At 44.2% G+C, this 24,192-nt stretch overlaps 1 protein-coding gene across 3 annotated transcripts; it reads right to left on the reverse strand.

Moving 5' to 3' along the window:
* Window positions 1–99: 99 nt before the first annotated feature.
* On the reverse strand, window positions 100–11,149 carry hmga1a (high mobility group AT-hook 1a). Of its 3 annotated transcripts, none has more exons than XM_063207729.1 (5): window positions 11,066–11,149; window positions 9,772–9,878; window positions 6,771–6,860; window positions 5,115–5,174; window positions 100–2,700 (listed from the first exon to the last, which is right to left on the reverse strand). In XM_063207729.1, exons 2-5 carry the CDS (start codon window positions 9,859–9,861, stop codon window positions 2,635–2,637), a joined length of 306 nt encoding a protein of 101 aa, XP_063063799.1. In that variant the 5' UTR covers window positions 9,862–9,878; window positions 11,066–11,149; the 3' UTR covers window positions 100–2,634. The 3 variants fall into 3 exon arrangements, with proteins under 3 accessions (XP_063063799.1, XP_063063800.1, XP_063063798.1); XM_063207730.1 differs by lacking the exon at window positions 11,066–11,149 and adding an exon at window positions 10,407–10,521 and having other exon boundaries at window positions 6,771–6,857; XM_063207728.1 differs by lacking the exon at window positions 11,066–11,149 and adding an exon at window positions 10,407–10,520.
* Between the last annotated feature and the right edge of the window lie 13,043 nt (window positions 11,150–24,192).

A 24,192-nucleotide genomic window follows, 5' to 3' on the forward strand; every position in this document is an offset into this window, starting at 1 on the left:
CACACACCTTCCAACATGTTCGGTTTTGTTTGTCCTTCATTTTGAAATACTCAAGAACACATTTCATGACAGCAAGACAGAGCACACAAAGCCAATGAAAGGAATTAAAAACTTTTAACTTTATTACCATTTTGGAATACAAACTTGCAGGCCACAATAGAAAATACAGTTTATACATGAAAAGACTGATCCCAAACAGTTGTGTTGAGCATGTGTCCTGTACACTTGGGTGAAGGCGGCGAATGAGGGCAGTTCATTTTGAATGGGAGGTGAACGGCCAGAGTACCGCATTAACTTGACAACCAGAGCCAAACCAACGGGAAATTTTCCACAAAAAAAATTATTGGAGCACAGGGCCTGTCATCACTAGACTGACTATAAATCCATTAATCAATGATAATCCCAAACAGACAAAAATGTGTTTCAGTGCACCACAGTATCTAATTGTAAAATTAAACACACAAAACTGCTAAACAAGTGAACATATTTAGCCAAAACGAACAAAACAAAAAATAAAAATCTGATCTCACAATGTAGTAATTTACGATGTATATGATTCTTACTGGAAAAAAAAAAATCAAAGAAAAGCTGGTAGAATGCGCTCAAAGAGCACAATTGTGTTTTTTGTTTGCTTTTGTCGTTTGTTTTTGTAAAAAGCTTAGCATCTGAAGTCCAAAGATGTTAGACAAAGAAATACTGAACTAAAACCTAATACAATAATACAGACATTGTACTTGATACATCACACTCTCCTCTGCTCCCCTTGGCTGTTCTAGGACCAGCTGAAACTAGTATGGTATAAGTAAGCTGTTGTGAGGTATGAGTTGCAGACCCGACCCGTCCCCCACAGCACCAGGATGGGCTGGGCCGGCCCCGGGCGAGGTCCGATTGCAGTATTCCGGGTTTTTGTATGTCCGAGTTTGTAGCAGCATAAGTTTTGTGGAGGGATCACTGGACTGTGATCCGTTTTTTCCCTGACACGGAGAAGAAAAACCTTTCCAGAAGCACTACAAAATATATATATATACTGTATATTGATATACCAAGCTTTTGTTGGTTGTTTAAACCCAAAGCACAGGCAAAACTAGTCACAGACACAAAACGTGGTCTGCCTTCTTGTAGAGAAAACCGAACAAAGCGAATATCCACTTGTACACTGTGGACTTGCAGACTAAAGGACAACTAGAGCAGGTAAGAGTTTGCAAGATATGTAATGGTCCACCATTTCACACCTAGTCCAGAACAAAACATGACACCAACTACTTCAAAACACTAAAAACCAAAAGTAAAAGCAGCTTTCCAACGTGACATCTGGGAGGGGTGAGGTGGCAGAGGGATGGGTGCGAGCCCCTCAGGCCTTTACACTAGGAGCCAGAGCAACAACACAATATGGTCTCTTCACCCAATACAACCGTGGGCTGAGCAGGGCATGTGCGTGTATGGCTGTGTGCATGTGTCTTTGAAATGTTTGTGCCAACATCCTGCTGAGGTGTACCCACAAAAGGACTGCACTGATGTCATTAAAAAAGAGGTGACATTTTAAGGGTGACACAGCACGGGTGATAATGTGGCTGACAGGCGCTCTACAGGGCAGTGACTACACGCCAGGGTTACCGTGGTGATGCATAAACAAAACACCACACCTAACTAGCTGTCCACAAAGCAATGGAGCCTCGTACAAGCACACAGACGCATCTGTGCAGGCGCACTCAAGTGCAGGCAAAACAGCTCTACCTCTAGGCCAGTTATATCACACCATTATGTTTAATTAGAAGGACAGAAGGGTATGAATACATGACATGACACCTGGGTCTTCAACACAGTGGTAGAGTGAGTGGTCAAAGTTTACAACAAAAGCTCGCACTGCGAATGAAGCAGAGGACAAAGCCAACCCAGAAATACAAATAAACAAAATAAAAACCAAACACTACAAAAGCTCTTCCACTGAGAAGGATAAAACGGTAGGTGAATATTATTTGGAATAACTACACCACAAACATGAACACACATTAAATTAAAAACAGTAGGCCAAGTAACCTTTGTCCAGTATAAAATGACATTAATGGATTCACACACACCCAACCAACCAACCGAAAATGAAACAGCTCAGATTCAGATATGTGTATAAAAGGGATTACAGAACACATTAAAAGGAGCGGAAAAGCGCATGTCCTGCGATCCGTGACGCTTCTAAAAACTGTCAAATGCGAAAAGCATCCCATAACAGTGATCTCAAACCTACAAAACACTCATTAGAACTCAATCTGCAGTGAGTACACACAGATTTATATGCAAGCCGACGTATGCTTCTCTGAGAAAACAGGACTCTCGTACATAAACACAGTATAATACAAACACATACAAGCTGTGACATGTTGTATGCATGGCTATACACTGTCGTTTGTGCCATCCAGTGGTGTTGTTGCTGGGGTTAAGTCGTATGCGTGGTGTGAGTGGTGTTTATGGCGCAGTTGGGCTCCCAGCATAGAGGGGAGCGGGTCGGGAGTGAGAGGGTTAATGACAGTAGAGGTTAGAGTGGCTGTGGAGGGGTCAGGGGGTAAGAGTTTTCAGTCTGCATCTGGGTGACGGGAAGTAGTCATATTGAGTTATGATGAGGTAGCGCAAGTTACACCATTACTGCTCTTCCTCCTCCTCCTCTTCCTCCTCCTCAGAGGACTCCTTTGCCGGCTCTTCCTCCTTCTGTACGACGAGAGAAGAGAAGAAAAGAGAAGAGGAGAGAATAGAAGAGAAAAAGGAAGCAAGGGAGGGGGGCAGGGGGGGAAAGTGTGCACCATGTTAAAATCATTACTTTCATTCATTTGTTCGTTCATTCATTGGAAGCCAAACATGTGACTAACTGCCGTGAGTAACTCCTCGAAGTGAGCCGAGTAAGCGCCCCGGCATTCACTCAAAGAGAGGAGGGGAGGAGGAGGGGGAGAGGAAAACCATTTTAAAAAGCTACTATAAATTTTCTATACCAAAACAAACCCAGAAAGTAAATAATAGTTTCCTGTGTCCTTAATGGATCCCACATGAATCATGCAGTGAGTCAGACTGAGCTGTCCACAGGCCCCTCCCACCGACAGACACACCGGCCGGCTACACAAACACACACCCTGCGCGCGGACACACACACACACACACACACACTTCCTCTCTTACGCCCACCTACCTCCCTCCCACTCATACACCCACCAACTTCCCTCCCACACACAGCGGTCTTAAAGACAACCCGCCCACTACCTGCCCCGTTCCTTGCCTCTCCCTCCGCTGTTGCTGCAGCCGCCTGTTCATTCATAAAAACCAAGTGCCCAGAGGCAGCGTGGGTAACCAGGGGTCATTCTACCCACACACAGTGAGTAAAGCAGGCAAGGCCTTGGCACAGCCCCCAGACAGCTGGCCACGAGCTGCTGCAGTGTACTCCGAGAGAGAGAGAGAGAGAGAGAGAGAGAGAGAGAGAGAGAGAGAGAGAGAGAGAGAGAGAGAGAGAGAGAGAGAGAGAGAGAGAGAGAGAGAGAGAGAGAGAGAGAGAGAGAGACAGGAGTGGAAACGTGCAGTAGGGCACTGCTCGCGCCTTGCCCTTGTTGTGTATTGTGAGAGGAAGTGAGAGACTTACTGCAGGTACTCTGGCAGACAGGTCAGTGCCATGAGAGGAAAGCAAGATTAATTCTCAGCTTCTAAGCAAATGTCAGATTATTAGAGACGACATATACGTTAGAATTGGTTCGGTGAGCATGATGCAACTGTAGTGAAACATATATTAAAAACACATGGCCAGACCGAATTTGCTAGACAAAAACGCCACATGTAATAAGTAAAAAGAAAGCAATGTAGCCTGTGATGAGTAGTAGTGCAGCTGATGCTTCACGTTCTGAATTAGGTGATGACCTGGAAGTAGGAAGCGAGTGGGAAAAGGCAGGAAGTAGGGAGCGAGTTTTCCAGGAGTGACTCAATCTGGCACAGCACCCCCGTGACTCAAGATACAGAGACGTTGAATGGTGCACTTTCTAAATGAGTTTAAGCACAACACGTGGGAGAGCATAGGAGAAGAGGAGAGGAGAACGAGGGGGGGGGGGGGGTGTAATTCTGCTTCATGGACCAGGAATGTGTTGAGAAGGAAAAAAAAGACTTAAGATGACTAAGGAGTGAGGCTTTGAGGAGAGATGGAGGGGAAAGAAAGAGAGGGGGAATAGAGGGAAAAGGTTGACATTTGTCATATCGCCTACAGTGAGGATTTAAGGCTTGTTCTAGTCCTCCTAAAAATGGCATAGTGTGCAAAACACACACAAAGCAGGGATTAATTGTAGGCCTGCTGGCTCCTTATGATAAATGACAATCACGTGTCAATGCAATCGATCACTCAATGATTCATTTTGCTCCAGACTACTAAAACTACTGTTGCTGGTACCGTCATGGCTGTTACAACTGCTGCTGCTATTGCTACTGCTGCTCCTACTACTGGTACTCCTTTTAAAGTAAGTCTCAGTTGCTGTACGACAATTTGACAGTGCACCTCAATATTTGCCATGGCACAGACAATAAGCATGGACGGGGGGTGGTGGCAGTCATTGTATAATGGCTGCCACAGTGTGGCTCATTTTTAATACCTTTGATGGCTGTTGTTATGCTATGTTGTGGCGTATGACTTATGTGTATCTGTGTGTGTGTGCATACACGTCTCCTGCATGTGTGCACAGGAGAGCTAGCAACAGGGACAAATAACCTGGAGAAATCCCCTCTTTACTGATAAGCAGCCAAATGCAAATGTTTTGATCCGTCTCCCTTAGCAACAGCACACACACACACACACACACACACACACACACACACACACACACACACACACACACACACACACACACACACACACACACACACACACACACACACACACACACACACACACACACACACACACACACACATACACACACACACACACACACACACACACACACACACACACGTTTAACAGCATAAGCAACCTGTTGAGCGGCAGGCTTGATGAAAGGGACGAGGCTGGCAGTTGTAACATGATCAACGGAACAGGGATTTTTTTTCCCCCCTTTTTTTCACCAGAGGTACAACAGTGATGGGAGGAAAAAAATTCTTACCACTTTTCTGGGCCTCCCTCTACCTTTCTTCGCTCCACCTGATGCTGGTGCTGCAGCCTTCTGTGAGAAAAGAGAGAGAAAGACAGAAGAGTGTGTGAATAAAAAACAAACGGCTCCTGCTGCAGACAACATGCGCAAGCAGTTCCTCAACTGGACACTAGAGGGAGCCGGTCGAGTCTATTTCTGGGCAGATGGCCTGGGGGCATTGAGTTCATTGGCTTTTATCTTGGAAAGGACAGGAACTGTTCGCAGGGCACTCCAGTTCGCTGGCCACCTGGTCAGGCTTTCAGAGACAGCTGGTGGGACTAGACGCGCTCGACCACCAGCCTCAGCCAACACGCCTGTGCGGACATGCACACACACACTGTACAATAGTGTATACATGACATATTACTATGGAGGAGTTCGCTGCGAGCGGCGTAGAGTGGAGTATGGCAGGGGGAAGGGAGAGGGGGTCAGCTGTTGTCATGACAACAGTAGATGGAAAAGAATGAGTGTCGGAGCGAGGGAAGGCGCGGGAGGGGAGGGGAGGAGCGCATGTGGAGTGGTGGGGGCCCATCAACTTGGAAACACTTTTTCTGGCTGTGCACCTGCAACAGCAGTAACATGCGCGCACACACACACACACACACGCCACACAGGAAACTCAAGGGCAGGAAGATAGGGAGAATGAAGCCAAACGTGAGTGTTTCTGTTTCATTTGAAGAGCTGCTGCCTGTGAGGCAATGCCTGACAAAACGGAAACTCTAAAGTACATCAATTTGTTTTTTTTAAATCTCCTCCAGACAGCCCAGGCTAAAGACACGACTTGACAGTTAACCCACAACAACAGGAAATCCCTTTTTACAACCACAATGAGACAAAAAAAATCACCATGAAAAGTGACAGCTTGCACTGTTCTCAACTTTTAAAAAAAGTACTCGTCAATAATAATATCTTCAAATTAATAGATAACCTTAAATAGATTGAATACATGCATGCATGTTTACATTTCATGAAAATACTATTTTAATAAAGAAGATGACTTCATCCTGAGTGCATCCACCCAAGCTGCAGTTGTTGGGCTCTGCAAAAGTGTCCTGCCTCTAACCAGCATGCTGCTGGATCAAAATACCTGGTGTTAATAGGATGTCTGGGAGGAGGCTGCTAAGCCTGTATTACAGTAACCAACCCAGCCCCGTCCTGTCCTGTCCTGTCCTGTCCCATCCTGAGTGCACTCAGTGGCCTGGGGCAGGCAGGCGGACACAGAGCAGCGGGTGGGCTGGTCATGGACACTAGGGATTGACAACTCACTGGAAAAAGGAATTGGAAGCGACAGTTGTAGTCGTCAATGTAATGAACCACCGATACAACTTCACAGCTTGCTAATCATAGTTCATAATGTGTTCTGAGTAATTTTATTAAGCAACCTTTTTTTGTTTTCTGTGCATTCAACTGCGTGTTTGACATTCTAATGTGATAAATGCAAAATATAACAAGTATTCAGGTTTTAGATTGCCGTTTTGCCCAATCCCAACTGGAAGTGGAGGACGTCACTGACGCTCAATATGGTCATCTGAAATGGCCCCCTAATTACATAGAACGTAATGGGATCCCCAATCTGGGCCCCCTTCTTCAGGACAACTGATCCATTTGTCCCTCGTCAGCAGGACTTACCTTTGCTTTAGTCTTGGCAGGAGTCTTGTTCTTGCTGCCCTTGGGCCGCCCCCTGGGCCTCTTCGGAGAGGGGGAACCACTGGGCTCCTGCTGTGAGAGAGAGAGAGAGAGAGAGAGAGAGGGAGAGAGAGAGAGAGAGAGAGAGAGAGAGAGAGAGAGAGAGAGAGAGAGAGAGAGAGAGAGAGAGAGAGAGAGAGAGAGAGAGAGAGAGAGAGAGAGAGAGAGAGTTGAGATGAGATGAGAATCCTTGTAGTGTAACCCAAACCGTGTCGCAAGACAGCCACAAAATGCGACAAACGCAACACACACATCACAACGCGCAGAGGTGTTGATTTCTGCAGACACCCTGTGCATGTAGTGTGTGCTTTAATCCCACAGTTTGACATGGTCTGAATATTTCAGTGAGATTGCTGGTGTTCTCTTTCCACATCTCTATGACCTGTGGCGCACTAGGGCAAACAAACCCTGGCCGGCCACCCACCACCCTGCCCAGCCCTGCCCTGCCCTTGCCACAGAAGAGCACTAGTTCTTTTATCAGGAGAATGTGGATCAGTAGTAGTTACATTTTCCTAATCATTCATCAACAAATTAGAAGCCAATCATCTCGTTTCCCAGCAACATTGCTCACAAACGTTGTCCTGTGCATCATCACCTTCAGCTTCAACTAGGCCAGGGCAGTGGATTCGACTAGTGGACCACGCACAATGACACCTAGGACCGTGCAGATCAGTTGGTCCACCTGTGCTGAGGTCAATGGCTGCGTTCTTCATTGCCACAGCAGCGTTCTGAATCCTAGCATAGGTGCGATTATAATAATCTTCAGCGTTCAGAATCCCAGCGTAGGTGTGACTATAATCTGCAGCTTCCCAGAAATGCATCCATCTTAATATGCTTGCATGGGGCTTATACCATAATACTGTAATGATAATCTTATGCAGTGCTGAACTTTAGCATAATTATTAATTAGGCGAGTGCATTTTGCACGACACAAGGAGGGCTCTTTTTCAAGCGAGACATGTGAATCTTGCACCAGAGTCATGCGATCAGGGGAGGAATTTTTCAAGTTAACATTTTAGAACTCAAGACACGAATTAACACTTGACTGTCCACACACACACGCACACGCGCGCACACACACGCGCACACACACGCGCACACACACGCGCACACACACGCGCGCACACACACACGCACGCACACACACGCACACACACGCGCGCACACACACGCACACACACACGCACGCACGCACACACGCGCACACACGCACACACGCACACACACACGCACACACACCTTTGGCCAGGTCCAGGAGTCAAGTGTGGGTCACAATATGTAGTTTCTTTGGCAGACAACTTTGTTGCGACACAAAGAAAGCAGTGTTCAAGGTCAGCGCAGCCAACAGCGGCGGCGCTCGCTACTTTAAGACCAACAGGTGGTACGTAGCCCCTAGCTGCCAACTCCCATTAAGTGAATCAAGCACTTTGCAAGAGGGGGGCCCAAAGGCCAAGCTCACACAAAATTGAGATAGGACTGCAAAACTAAACAGAACAACAACAAAAAACAGCTAAGAAATACAAAAATGAAAAGACGACTTCTCAGCCCTGTTAACCAAGACACTGGAAGGCAGGGGGTGGGACGTGTGTGGGGGAGAGACAGACAGAGGAAAACAAGGAGGGGCTGGGTCAGAGTTTCTGGCCACCCATGATGATAGTAAAGCGAGAGCGTATTATAGTAGTAGAGGTGACTGTAGGGGGGGTGGGGTGTTGCTGAGGTAGAGAGCATATGAGAGAGAGAGAGAGAGAGAGAGAGAGAGAGAGAGAGAGAGAGAGAGAGAGAGAGAGAGAGAGAGAGAGAGAGAGAGAGAGAGAGAGAGAGAGAGAGAGAGAGAGAGAGAGAGAGAGAGAGAGAGAGAGAGAGAGAGAGCTGGGCTGTATGCTTCTGAAGGTAGTGGGGTGGAGACTCCAGTTTGGCGAGTTGGTTTACAAACGTGCGGCGTGTGCAAACATGACTTATAAGGGCTTTCTGTTCATGAATGGGGAGCTGGGGGTGTAGGCAGACAAGGGGGAGAAAAGTAATAGTCTCCCACAGGTTTTGCATACCAGTACTTTCTTTAGTATTGTATTATATATATTAGGGTAAACAAATTCATTAGATCTAAGACTGGTGCATTTTCATTGCCCAAATAACGTAATAATTTGAATGAATTAAAACTAAGAGCATTACACAGAGCGTTCCCAAAGAGTATTGACTCTAATCGTCAGATGTTGTCTGACATCAGTAGTACCTCGCCTTTCTACAGATCTACCTCTTAATAACAAACAGAGCATCAAACTATTTTCACCACCTGCTCTCCCGGTGTGGCTAAAGAGAAGCACCATTAGCAGCTCGGCAACACTGCCATTACTGTATAGGTGAGTCATGTCGTAAGACACTGTGGTCACCACTGACCAGTCAGCCTGTGCCGGTCTGCCTTCACAAGCCAGATAGAGGCACCGCCGGGTAAAGAGTTGGTCTGAGGGCTTCATGTTACATGCCACTGTCAATCTGCCAAGCGGGATGATCGTTAAAAATATGCAGGGGGTGATGGGGGTAGCGGAAGGGGTGTATGGTAGTTTGCATTCAAGTGGAGGGGGCGGAGAGCAAGCATGGCACACACACACACACACACACACACACACACACACACACACACACACACACACACACACACACACACACACACACACACACACACACACACACACACACACACACATAGGAAACAATAAATTATCTGTTTAGAAAAAAAACTGTAGTAGGCCTACCAGTAAAGTGTACATGCAGGATTTCTCCTTGGTAGGTAGCTACAACTACTGAACACATCATATAGGCTACCTTGAAATGAATAATAACCTAAAAAAACAGTAATTTATTTGATAGTCACAATCATAGCCCTTTGTATCCGTGCGTAAAGTTTGTTTAGTGTGACCACCCAATGCGTGAGAGAAGCGCAGCTCACCTGTGGATGTTTCCTTGGTCTCCCACGTCCCCTCTTCTCGGCTCCATCCTTCTCCTTCGGAGACACGGTATCCTTGCCGGAATCACTCATGGTGTCCAATTATAAAACTACAACAAGAAGGTAAACATTCCAGTTTACATCGCCATACGCTTGATACACGAGTCAGCAAATCACTGAGGAAGAAGCAGAGAGCGCTACCCCAAGCAAACAAAAAAGCTTCTGTATTGACGATCACATGGTTTACCCCTACTATTCCAGCGACAAATACCTCAACCTCATAAATAAGCTAGACGCAATTCGGTGACACGGACGCGACAGGGACAGATGAAATGTAGGCTTTCGAAGCCTTCGCTTTATTTATTCGCGTAGCCTACATAATCTGAGCGGCTACACTTAAATAGCCTCGACGGAAATAGCCGTGGCTGCTGCTGAAGACATGTTTCTTGTCGAGAGCTGATGTCAGGTGAGCCGTCTAGCTACCGGCTTATTCAATGTTGTCAATATAGATCAAGGCAACGGCCCCGACAAAACGACACCGGAAACAAGAACATTGATAATCTAGTACAAAACCGCAGCAGTAGATCGCTATAAAAGAAAGAATTCACCGACTATGGCAAAGGTTAAATCTACCCTACCTGCAAACACACAGCAAATATCCTCGCTGGTAAGCTAGCTACACCACTGCTTGGGAATCAGTTGCTACGGATGCCCCGCAGTTCCAGCACGGACCGGAATACGCAATCGACAACACAGTGTAAGCACAACACGCACAAACACCAAGCGAGCATTCTTGCCCCTTTAAATTCGAGCCGGGGTAACTCATACGCGCACTGTTTCCGCTACTCTGAAGACAGAACAGAAAAATCTCTGAGACATGACAGAAAAATCGCTTCATTTGAGACGTTCCACAACACGACTGCAACATTGTTGCGATCGAAGTAATTCCTCGCAGAATGGAAACAATAGTAGCCAGGAACAATAATTTCATTAGCCTACAAGAGCAAGGTCGCACAAAACAGCGATTGGTAGATTCATATGAATGATGAATTCTGCAACGTGCTACTGCAAATTCAGAAACCACAAAATCTCGGCCATATCCAAATTAGCTATTGTAGGCTATTCTCAGATTTGAACGAAAGGGCGCCAATGCCTTACCCGTCTGGTCTTGACCTATGCTTACGCCTTTTGAAAATAAGAATACTACACAACACGGCCCTTTAAATCCTTTTTGAATTGGGAGGAGAAACACAGGAGAGAGAATCACAGAAAGTAGGAAATAAGGAGGAAAAAATACCAAATAAAATGCACCCGGATCCTGGAGTCAGTCCAACGTGTGCTAAAAATAGAGCGGCGTGTCCTCCGAATGAAAGAAAAAGGCGGCTGCCTAGGGGAGTTTTTGGCCTTCCTCACGGGAGATGGAACAACGGTGGGCGGAGATATGATAAGTAGGCAGGTCTGTCTGATATTTCCTTAATAGCTGGGTTTCAGTCATGTGGTTACGAGAACGCCATGCTTTCATTTCCCCGCCAAATTCTCTCATCATGCCAGGGCCGTCGTTAGGCCTATTTTAGGGGGGCTTTAGCCCCCCCTACATTACTATTAGCCCCCCCTGAAACGATTTTGCAAAAAAAAAATTAAAAAATTTTTTTTTTTTTTTTTTTTTTTTTTTTTTTACATTTTTCCAAAAACAAATGCAGTAAAGCACTGAATACGAACCACCAAGAAGGCAAGTTAATCTGAATACAAGTTCATGTTTGCTTATTTATTGTTTAATGCCACTTAGGCCTATATCCTACCGCACAGCAATAAAAGCAGGGTGCACAGCAATGTGGGAAACAGGTAGAGGATTGTGCTTTGTGACTAAAAACACCTCAGGAAAAGTGTAATTACTTACAAGGATGAAATGTTCAGACCCAAAGTACCAATTTTTACTCACAATTCCCTTGTAATAAATCAATTTGACATTGTCTTGAAATTATAGTTGAGCTTTAATATTTGTCTTAACAGTTTGAAAACACACATGAACTGATTAAAATAGCTACTAATGGAGTAAAAATGACCAAATATCTGCCGGGGATGCATAGTTTTCCAAGTAAGGAACCTGTTTGAATGAATCGCTTCCTGACCACTGCTTCTCCTGGAGATGCGCAGTTAGTAACTCCTTAAAGTTCCTAATCCTTGTGTAAATTATGCTCTCTGTATTTTTTATCTAATCATTTCAACTTCCGTACATAATATTCATCAGTTGAAACATTTTTAAATGTTTAGCTGTTTAGCTTAGCTTAGAATGTTCGGTAACACTTTATTTTAGGGATACATCTATTAGCACTAATACATGCAAAGTCCCTGTATAAGTAACTTATAAGGCATGTACAAAGCAAAATCAAACAATTTTAGGTATGTGTTCGCAAATGTCTTGTTCATGCACAATAAGGGATTTATTACCATTTTAACCTTAGTAAGGACCTAGTAGGCCTTAGCGTTTGCTTAGTCCATGCCTTACAAGTTACTTATACAGGCATTAACATTGTATTGTAACATTGTAGTGCTAATAGATGTATCCCTAAAATAAAGTGTTACCGAATGTTCATTAAAATGTGAATTTAAAAAAAAATCACTGTTACTAGTGTTTAAAAATCGGTATGGTGCCCTTAAAATAATTGTTCAAGAAGACACTTTTGCACACCTCTGTAGGTGGGCAGGTGCGTAGGATATTATCCCAGTGGAGTTGTCATTCAAGTGTAAAGAAATCCTGCACACTGTCCATTCCACCAACAAACTTTAATACAACATGAAGAAGGTCGGATGACCGAAACAATGTATTAAGGTTTGTTGGTGGAATGGACAGTGTGCGGGATTTCGTTGCTCTTAAAATAATGAATTCAAAGACAAAACCTTAGCAGGTAAGCTGAAAAAAATTCAGCGCGCGCTGCGTGCGCATTTTCTTCCTCTGGGGCTAAGTCCCCCCTGTCTCTCAAACCTAGTGACGGGCCTGCCCTTGCATGTAAATAGGCCTACATGATACCAGTGCAATGGACCACCTTGTCTAATAGCCTACCTGTAGGAAGGCAACACAGGGTGGTAGGATGGCTGTGTGGCTGATCTAGCCTATGTAAAGCAAACTGTAGGCCAACTAGTGTTTTTGTACTCTTTTTCTCTCTCACGAAAACATTATTATAAATAAAATATATGTGTTAATAATTAATAGGTTACTCATTACAACATTTAATTATCATCATTAAATCATGGTCCTGTTAAGATCACTTGAATGAAATGTGCTGAGGTCACTGGCAAATCCACTCCAGTGCAGCAATAGCCAGGCCACGCCATCCTAGTGTCGCAACACCTTCTGCGTTGCCTCTAGTCAGGCTAATATGAATGTAAATATCGTTTCTGATCTCCAGAAAAATCGGGAACTCCACCCACTTTGTCAGAAACCAGTCAACCAGTAGCAAACCTAGGGAGGCGGGTCAACCATACCATTTGGGAAATGTTAATGTTTATGCTCTTGGTCAGACCAATTCTCGAAGAGATTTGAAAGTCGATGATAATCAGGTTAGTGCAGGAAAGCCAGCAGCCTTTATGATAGATTTTCATTTGTAAGTGCCTAATTTTCAGTAGGCCTATGCCTAATGAAAACTACCTTCCAACATCAACAAAAAACTTAAACTTAACTTATTCTCTCATTACAGTGTCATTTACCAATAGCCTACAGTAAACTGGAATCCCGCAACTCCACAAATTCATTTCACAGCAACATGGTTCCCCAATGTCGTACTGTGCATGTCAAATATAGAACTTTGTTTCTTTTACAGGTTAAAAAATAAAAGGAGAAAAAAGCAGACAGGCAAACAAGCATCCTGATAACGAAGGCCAATGGCCAGACAAAGTAGAGCAGAGCATGTGGGGGGTAGTGTTGGGTGGATTTACACTACAATTCAGCTCAGTGGGGAAGAGATTGGGGAGAACCAGGGGAATGTCACACCTCTGGGGCATTCTTTACAGTGCGATGCTTATCTGCCATTGTCTCCGTGTGTTGGTATACATGCAGGACCATCGTGGTGGTGCTTGAACACCCATCACCCCACACCCAACACACACACACACACACACACACACACACACACACACACACACACACACACACACACACACACACACACACACACACACACACACACACTCACATATTACTCCTTACGTGATTTTCTCTCTCTCTCTCTCTCTCTCTCTCTCTCTCTCTCTCTCTCTCTCTCTCTCTCTCTCTCTCTCACACACACACACACTCACACACACACACACACACTCACACATTACACCTTACGTGATTTTGTGTCTCGCTCTCTCTCTCTCACACACACACACACGCACGCACGCACGCACGCACGCACGCGCACACACACTCTCTCTCGCCCCCCCCTCTCTCTCTCTCACACACACACACACACACATACACACACACACACACACACACACACACACACACACACACACACACACACACACACACACACACACACACACACACACACACACACACACACATTACTCCTTACATGATTTTGTTCTACCCTAACCCTCCTCGAAACTTAAAAGCACAATAACATTGCACTGATGCACGTCAAAGCTATGGAGTTTTGAAGGTTTCTTGAAAAGGGAAATATAAGGGATGGGAGTGAAATAATTCAAATTGAAAGGGTTAAACTATGTCAAACAGGATCGGAATGTCATCTTGTTCTAAAGCATTGCAAGAAAGTCTCCTGTTTGGTCATGGTTTCAAGCAGGACTCTAAATTAACAACAGCCAACTGATGCTGGTGAAATTTCAGTTTGGCTGGTAGAAAAGACCAATTTACAAGCCACTTTGACTCATTAGTGAGTGTGTTTTTGGCTAGTGAGATTAACATCTACTAGCCATTTTGACTGGTGATGAAAAAAGTTAATTCAGGGCCCTGGTTTCAAGTATTAAGATGAGACAGGGGAGATATTATAGTAATAAACATTTTTTCCTCAGTGATGCATTTTTACATGTTTTTATCATCTCCTTCAAGCAGGAGGTACTGTAAGTGCAGTACAAAACTCAATGCATTCAGATGTACAGTATCCTTGCATTATGCAATGACCAACAATTGGAAACATTTGATGGAGTTTTTAAAAGTGAACCTAATTCACTCACAGTTCCCATCCTACTGTTACATTACTTGAATGTGGTATGTATACCCTCATAATTTTAGCTGCAATGTTGGAATGCGTAACTATGGGGTCTGATTCAGAGCGAGAGAGAGAGAGAGAGAGAGAGAGAGAGAGAGAGAGAGAGAGAGAGAGAGAGAGAGAGAGAGAGAGAGAGAGAGAGAGAGAGAGAGAAGCATGAATGAAGAGCTGCACACTTCTCTTTTTTCTCAATGAGTCCAATGTTCTGCCCAGCATGTGCTTGCATGGTAAGCCAACACTCTCTCTCTCTCTCTCTCTCTCTCTCTCTCTCTCTCTCTCTCTCTCTCTCTCTCTCTCTCTCTCTCTCTCTCTCTCTCTCTCTCTCTCTCTCTCTCTTTCCTCCCCCCTCCTCTCATCTCTTACTCCACAGACTTCCTTCCTCTCTTTCGCCGCACTTCTCTTCCCCATCCCCCATCGTGCCAGCCTCTTTCCTCTCTCTCTGTGCAGTGTGGAATCCAGCCTGCTGACGGAGATGTCTATGGAATGTCACCTCTCCCTACTAGTGAAAAGCAACCAGGCAGGCTGTGCCACTGATGAGCCTCTTGCAGAATGCAATCAGGACTCATTTATGTGAAGCGCACACTGTTTTATTGAGTATTAACTTACATGCATACAAAGTTTTACCTACTGTACTTGCATTTTGTGACAGATAACTATAAATGCATAAGATTGCTTTGCTTTTCAGTTTTAAATGTAATACATTTTGTGTGTTTTTGTAATTCAAATTATCTTGCAAATGTTTACACTTTGAAATTTTACAGCAAAGAAAAAGAAATTTTAAAAAGTCCTTAATTGTTTGCCTGCGGAATAAGCTTTTACATTTATTTTCTGTTCTGTATTTCTAGGAATGCTCGGTGAGAGCCATGTCCTTCGAAAGAGGCCGTGTGTGTAAAGCAGGCTTGCCGTAGTAAAGAGGAGTTCTCCTTTGGCTGGCTGCGACTGCATCAGGGTTTTGGGGTGTGGGAATCCCATTAAACTTTGGGGTGGTCTTGGCCCACAGTGCTATGGGTACGCCCACTCCACCCCACGCCTCCCCCAAGTCCTCCACTCTCCTCAGGCCACCCCAACACTATCCACCCCCGCCACCTCCTCATCCACTCTCCTCAGCCCACCAACCCCACCTCCTTCACTTCACCCCCATCTCCCCACCTCCTCTGCTCTCCTCAGTCACTCTCCTCAGCCCACGCCACCCCCATTCCACCTCCACCACTCCTCTCCTGTTTCCTCTTCTCTTCTACCCCCACAGCCTGCCTGCTCCTCTCCTCTGCTCTCCTTTAACGCCTCCGCCCCTCCGCCCCTCCTTTACCCAATTTACACCCCCACCCCTGGTCTCTCACACACACACTCACACACACACACACACGCATGCACACACATGCACACACATGCACACACGCACATACACACACACACGTACACACACACACACGAGCGCGCCCACACACACACACGCACACACACATGCACACGTACAGTACACACACACACACGAGCGCACACGCACACGCACACGCACACAAACATGCACACATACACACACACACACACACACACACACACACACACACGCACACACGCACACACACGCACACACACACACACACAGACTCATCCACCGTTTCTGTTCCTTCAACACTTTCCTCAGCCCCATTCCGTCTGTCCATTTTTAGGCCGTTTGCTAACCGCAAGAGTTTTGCCGCCAAACCGACTAACAGATGTTGGTGAAAAACATCCTACTGCTGCACCGCACTGCTGTCTGTCTGTCCACGCTCGGGTTTCCCCCTTCCCCTCCCCTCTCCTCCCCTCTCCTCCCCTCTCCTCCCCTCTCCTCCCCTCCCTTCCCTTCCCTTCCCTCGCAGTAGTATCTGGCCCGGCCTCAGGCTGCTGGAAGTGGAAATGACTCATACGCTCACACACACACACACACACACACACACACACACACACACACACACACACACACACACACACACACACACACACACACACACACACACACACACACGACACTGCATACACACACACACAATCACAGGCGTACACACACACGCACACGCATGCAAAAACACACAAGCAAACGCGTGACAAAATATGCATACACACACACACACAATCACAGGCGTACACACACACACACACACACACACACACACACACACACACACACACACACACACACACACACAGAGACACACACACACACACACACACACACACACACACACACACACACACACACACACACACACACACACACACACACACACACAGGACAGTGGGCTGGCTGGCTGGTGGATTGGTGGACAGGGACTCCAGCAGGACTGACTGACTGACCTACAATATTTTGCGTCTGATTCACAGCTCACACTGCACATGACTCCTGTCTGACTCACACAAACACAGGAAGTGGCACGTGTGTGCGGACACGGGCAGTTCAAGAAACTGTATGTGTGTGTGTGTGTGTGTGTGTGTGTGTGGGTACAGTTTGTTTGTCTGTCTGCACATGTGTGTGTGTGTGTGTGTGTGTGTGTGTGTGTGTGTGTGTGTGTGTGTGTGTGTGTGTGTGTGTGTGTGTGTGGGTGTGAAACCGATATAGATCATCTGATGTTTTCATCAGTGATACAGTGATACGGTGACAGTGACCTATTTGAATCAGCATGTGGCGAATGTGGCAGAAAGCAAAACAACAACAACATGGAGTTTGCAGTGCAACTGCAATTGCAACCTGAATTTAACTGTGGAGTGAGGTTGGTGAAAGTGGTTTATGTGCAATCGGGGTTGTCGTTGGTGACATTGCTCCAAGGTGAGATAATGAGGTCAAGTTGAACATGCTTTTTGTGGACAAGATTACTTTGATGCAGCTGCTTTCCTAGATTATGGTGCATTATTGCTCAAATATAGGGAGGCGTATGATTGAAATAATCCCATATTGATATTTTTGTCTGGGCGCCTTATGGTTTTTTTTTCAGATCAAAGGTATTGATCCAGTACTGGGGTGCATTTCTCAAAAGAGAAGTTGTTAGCCTGTTAGCAACTTCGGTAGTTGCCAATAGGAAAATGCATTGAAAACAACAAAGTAGCTAATGTAGTAAGCAACTTTAGTTTCGAGAAATGGACCCCTTTATAGGCAAAGCAATGTGAGCTTACCAGTACAACACATTTAATTCACTCAATGTGCTTAACAAAGTAAAAGCATACAAGCACAGCAGAAGAAAAGAGAATAAAAGAATAACAATACAATTATAAAAGGAGAGAAGTCATTTTTAAAAGTTGTACATGTTTCATGACCTCACTGTACGTAGCAAAGGTTTTCGGCTTGTTGCGATCAATAGACCCATGACCTTGTGGTTGTCGTGTACTCTTTATTAGTTTGTGGTGTGTTAAAAAGTTTAAACTGTTAGGTAACACAATAGATGAATTACCTCAGGCATACGTACATTATTACTCGCTTTAGATATCACAGGTTTATCTGAATATAACAACATTGTAATTATGACGTAAAATGATTTCCTATTATGGGTCTAAGGAGTTTGTTGCCAATATCAATACATTTATTCACGGCTTAGCCAGTACAAAAAACCCATCATGTTTCATTGCTGCAAGAAGAGGCTAACGGTACATGTAAGCCCTAGATAATACAACATAATCTAGATAACGTGATGAAGGTAACATGGAACACAGAAACATAGTATGGAATTTTGTTCGGCTGTACAATGCTGACATGTGGTTCGCTAGATGGGGTGAGGATGAGGGCTGGACTCGGACGAAAAATAAGGCCTTTTTTTTAGCCAAGACCAGTCAGCCAGGCATTGAGAGAGACGATGAAGCCTTTGACAACATTTTTAGAGATCTATTATGAGCTATACTGACCACAACAGCCAAAATGAATATTTAAATCTGACTCGGAGAGGTCACCTCACCTGTAGGACTGAGGACTGATGAGGACTGTACCACTGCATTGAGGAGAGGAGCAGGCCAAAATCAGCAACAGTCCATCCGGCAAATGCCCTGTATATGACTTATGGCCAATCCAGCCATGGGGAGGATGAGAGACATGAGTCATCACTGTGAGCAATGTGAGGCAGAAAGGTGAGCAGACCACACCAGTCTAATACGGCTTCAGTTTCTCCAATGTGAAAGAAATACTTGTGCCGTATTGCTCACCAACCCTACACACCATCTGACTTCAGAAACAAAATACTGTTTTCGGTGGATGAGTAGAGGTGGGATCATATTTTGTGTTAGCCTAAAACCAATAGGAGGCATAGACCTAATTAAAATAGGGTAGGCCTGAGGGTGAAGTGGTGCATCACGCGGTACACTGCACTGTGGATGGGGACCCGGGTTCAAGTCTGTCCTGAGTCATTTCCCGACCATGCCTCACACCCAACCCCCCCCGCCCTTTGTGTCATATTCACTGTCCTATCCACAAGGAGGGCAAGAAGCCCATATAAAAAAAATGGGCAAGGCCTTTAAAATGTATAATACAGCGTGCAAAATGCAAATAGTTTGCTGATGTCAACATTAGTTTGTTCTGCAATCCATTTTAGGACTTTGATAAGGCAGGCAAATTTGCCATCCTGGTCTACACTGGTGTGCAATTTCTTGCGTCGCTGGTGGCCCTAATAATCATGAGAATGGGGGCACATTGCCCGTATCACAGACAGCTCTATTTGACCTCATTATACAAGTTTTTCACTGGCTTCTCAGCTGGCGACATCTAGTGGCGCAAATTTGGAACTGCTTGCACATGGAAGCTACATATTTTCATTTTCAACTTACTGTTCTGACTTAGGATGGGATACCATGGTGAGTCGACCACCACACTAAATATGCCATTGAATTTGATGTGATGGGGGAAAATATAGTGAGCATACTTTGCAGAGATACTTAGGCATAGGCCTACATAGACCATGGCGTGAGTGAATAAGCCATTTGCCTTCATTTAAAAAAAAAAACAAAAAAAACAGATTCAAAGTCTGCATGAAAAACAAGAAGTCTGGACAGTCAGGCTGCATGGTTCTTGATGAACAGTCATTCAGGGAAGTGCTGTATACGACCTGCCTCAGCAGGACGTTAATTAGTGACGGACAAAATTACATTTCCAAAAGCAATTTGCATTACAAAAAAAGAAAGTTTTGATGGTGGTAGGTCAACTTTATTACAAATAGTCAAAATTGCTCTCTAAAGCGGTTTCCATTTTCTTTTTAAAAAGCATGTTCATAAGGTTACTTCAGAGGTGCGTGTTCTTTCTTTCTTTCTTTTTTTTTTTTTAAACTCAGATAGCGCTAATGAAGTTCATTGTGCACATGTGTCCTTTCACATGCCCTCGTGGGCAAGAAGAATGCGCGCGCACAAAGAAACCAAAGAAGAGCCGCTCTTCACTGTTGCCATGGAGACCCATTCTATTCAGGAGATTGTCGTCTCTAATGTCAGCCACAGAGGAATATAAATGTTCTTCAGAAGAAGACCAGCAGATGGCACTGCATACCAGCGGAACGGGCAGAAATGGTCACTTTTTAAAATGGCTTTTGACAAAGGACTACTTCAAAGGAAACACACATCCATTGTTGCAGAGACATGCCTTCATCCATACTAGAATTGTAGCCATGTGTATCAGGTCTTGAGAGGTTGACACATCTTTTTGTGGGACGCTAGGAGGACACGATAGTCTAGGCCTATTATACACCCAACACGATTAATTAACCCAAGTCATCTCAAATCTCCAGAGCCTGAATGCAGCATAATGTCGCTCCAGGTGCCAAAGGTTAAACAGCGTATACGAGCACCAGGATAAAATGGGTCAAGTTGGATGGAGGCCTAGGCTAGGCCTACTTCTGGGTAGCCTATGTGTTTTTTATTTAGCCTTATTATTATTTGGTAGGCCTAAAGGTGTAGGGATAGGAAATCATTAAAAACCCATAGAATGAGAACAACATGAGAGAGGAGAGAAATGACTCAAAAACCTAAGCTACTTCCTTTTCCCTAACATTATACTTCACTGTTTCATTCTTTTCTTTGTTTCTTTTCTTGATTAGAGATGGTCTTAAATGTCATCAGTCAGGATAGTCACATTAGAATCTTGGGAATGACAGAAGATGCTCAGTCAGTGGAAATATTACCTTGGCTGGGTCTGTGTCTCTGGGCTGCTGTCTGTCTGTACCGTATGTCCTGAGAGTGACCTTGGCTCTGGCCAGGGGTGGAACAAACCATCCTCTCGTCCTCAAAACCTTCTCGTTTTCAACTTTGACTGTGGAAAGGAGCCCCTTATGTTTAGTTTCTTGTGTCAAGGCTTTTTGACTTCGTCAGCCACCTCTATTTCAACAAAATAAAGCAAAAACTTTTTTTTTCATAAATTCTGTAATGCTGTATCAAAAAATATAGCACTTGTGGTGTTCGGGTCGTTTTCAACCCGGTTCATAATAAATAGCTTGTAGAGCAATCATTCCAGCCAAAACTGAAATAAGAAATGAACTGCTAGGTAAAATAGATATTGCCAGCTCATCTACCAATCATTTGAGCTAATGAGGCAGCATGACATCATGAGAATATGTATAAAAGTCCACGAATTTGGACTTTTCCGTGTCATTTTGATGGGGGAGTTTTGTGCGTCATTTCAGCATATGGATCAATTTAGTCTAGGCATAGTTCAGCATGTTCTCATTTAACAATGGAATACTGTATCTAAGTATGGTTCTAAAAGTATTTTGACTATTGTATGACAAGAAAAATGACATGAGGAGAAAAAAAGTAACCGTTTTCGCCGTTCGGAGTCTAATTTTGCGTAGTTTTCATATGGATCCTTCAAATTATTTATTGGATCATATTCACGCTTTCATTATGTATGATGATGATTTGCTAAAGATTGGCTATGAAATAGTTTATAAAAATGTGCTAACATGGTAATTGAATGTGCCAAATACATTGCGAGCCCAAACTAGTGAAATATAGCCTTCAAATAACACTCACAGTTTTCTGTTTACATATTGAGCATTATTTACTTGTAATAAATGTACAATCATTCTACAGTGACTGTTATCCTATATCACTGTAAAGGTAAACCTCAGCAAGAATGTGAATCCAGATGAGGGCTGAAAAGTGTTTACAGGAAATTTGACAAAAACAATCATTCATTTTCAGGGTTATATAAATACAATGTGAGGTGGCTAGCATATTTTCTCTGTGCCTGTGTCCCATTTCCAGGGTAAAAAATTGAGAGAAGATATAGGCTACGATCACACAGGTTTTAGAACATGTTTTTGATGACAATGAGGAGGAGGACAAAAGTTGGTGACTTCAGAGGTTAGATTCCGCGATGTGGATGAGCCATCATGCCTCACCTGCAAGAAATCACTCTGCCCACAGCACAGGAGTTGCATTTTGCCAGGCATGTACACACACACACACACACACACACACACACACACACACACACACACACACACACACACACACACACACACACACACACACACACACACACACACACACACACACACACACACACACACAAGTGTGATGCATTGGTTTGGCTTGTCCCATGCAGTGCGCCCCATCATCTATGCTTTGGGTGGGGTTCCTAGCATAGGGCCACCTATCATGGGGATTCCGCCCTTGATATTCCACCTGTCACACAATAGGTAGGCCTACACTTCAGATGGCCTCAATCAGCCATTCCACTTCTAACACCATTTTTAGTAAAGGGGAGTAGTAGACCCACTGGGACTCAGACCTACTGGGGTAAATAACTGGTGCTCTGACCACTACACCACAGAGCCAGGCTTGATGGGAGAGTCAGCACACATCCACAATGGCCACTCCCATCACAGTTCCTTCATTAAAAAAATCCTATTTCCCTTGTTTCTCTATGGTAATTATATACGGGTCGAAAACGACCCGAATACCATAGATGTAACTATTGTGAATAAAATAAAAAATAAAAATGCGAGACAAAAATTGTTTTTCAAGATGTGTTCTACTACTGCACAGTGATATCCAGGTAGCAATAAATCTGTGTAATTTCTTATATTACATCTTAGAGGTTACTTTTTCATTTTTTTAACAATCGAAATCAAGGGGTATGTGTACAAAACAAGAACCTTAAACCCTTGACAAAACATTAAAACCAATATTTCCATAAGAAAGGGAAGCCTAAAGGGCAGTCAAGCCATGAGAAAAAAGAATGGTGATATATCATTGTTATTTGTCACTTTTACAGCTGATTTAAAACACGGGTCGAAACCGACCCGTGAACACCGGGCATGGTAATAGGAAATGAAGACAAGACAAGGGTTACGTTTTTTTCCCACCAGTCACTGCCAGGTAGTTCTTAAATCTGCCATTCGCCATTTTTATCAGTCAACGTAGACCTATACAGTAGGGATGGTACAAACCGCACCGAAAACTGAAACCGTACAATTCACACATCATACCAAACCGTGAAATGCAGTCCGTGGCAAACCGCAATTCATGTACTGCCCGGAAAACTATGTAAAACAGAGATTCTAGGAGTATCTTATCCAGTCTCTCTGATTAACACATTAGCATATAAGACCAATCAGAGGATGACACAATTAAAATCACACCATTTTCACATTATAAGATTATACAAACCATATGTAGGATATTTAGTGATAAGTCTGATTCTATTAGCCTCTTGAAAGAGGGCATTTGGGACGCTCAGACAGCGCACATCAGCTGACGACAGCTGATTCAATTTGCGCATCATCACTTTATAATTGCAGTTATATAAATATGGTTTAATATTCTCAGTGCACCATTTATCATGAACAAAAAAAAAGAACCGTAGAGAACCGAAAACCGTGACCTTGACACCGTGATATGAACCGAACCGTGAATTTTGTGAACCGTTCCACCCCTACTATACAGTAATAATAATAACAATTAAGCCATTAATATAAAATGTTACCAAACTCTTCAGATATAGACCTAATGAAAGAGGTTGCAATGTAGGACCCACAATGTCTCAGTAAATCCCTTTAAGACTACTGGTTGGTTACGAGCGAGTTTAATTAGGCTACTATTCAAAGGAAGCCTTCCTTGCCGGCCGCTAATGCCTCAATACGATACAAGTATGCGATACGGGAATTTGTGCAGGTGATAACCTAATAATACACTAATGGGTGCATTTATCATGGACTGGCTGGACATGAATGGACACACCCACCTGTGGAGGAGAGAGGCGTCTGAT

The sequence above is a fragment of the Engraulis encrasicolus genome, chromosome 10 (genome assembly GCF_034702125.1).
Source record: "Engraulis encrasicolus isolate BLACKSEA-1 chromosome 10, IST_EnEncr_1.0, whole genome shotgun sequence".
NCBI lineage: Eukaryota > Metazoa > Chordata > Actinopteri > Clupeiformes > Engraulidae > Engraulis > Engraulis encrasicolus.

What these genes read in the sequence shown, in the direction of transcription:
- hmga1a (XM_063207729.1), bottom strand. Translation starts at nt 9,861, where the DNA reads ATGAGTGATTCCGGCAAGGATACCGTGTCTCCGAAGGAGAAGGATGGA. An exon ending in GACCAAGGAAACATCCACAG is followed by an intron (nt 6,861 to 9,771) that starts GTGAGCTGCGCT and finishes TCTCTCTCACAG; the next exon opens with CAGGAGCCCAGTGGTTCCCC. An exon ending in GAGGGAGGCCCAGAAAAGTG is followed by an intron (nt 2,701 to 5,114) that starts GTAAGAATTTTT and finishes CTCGTCGTACAG; the next exon opens with AAGGAGGAAGAGCCGGCAAA.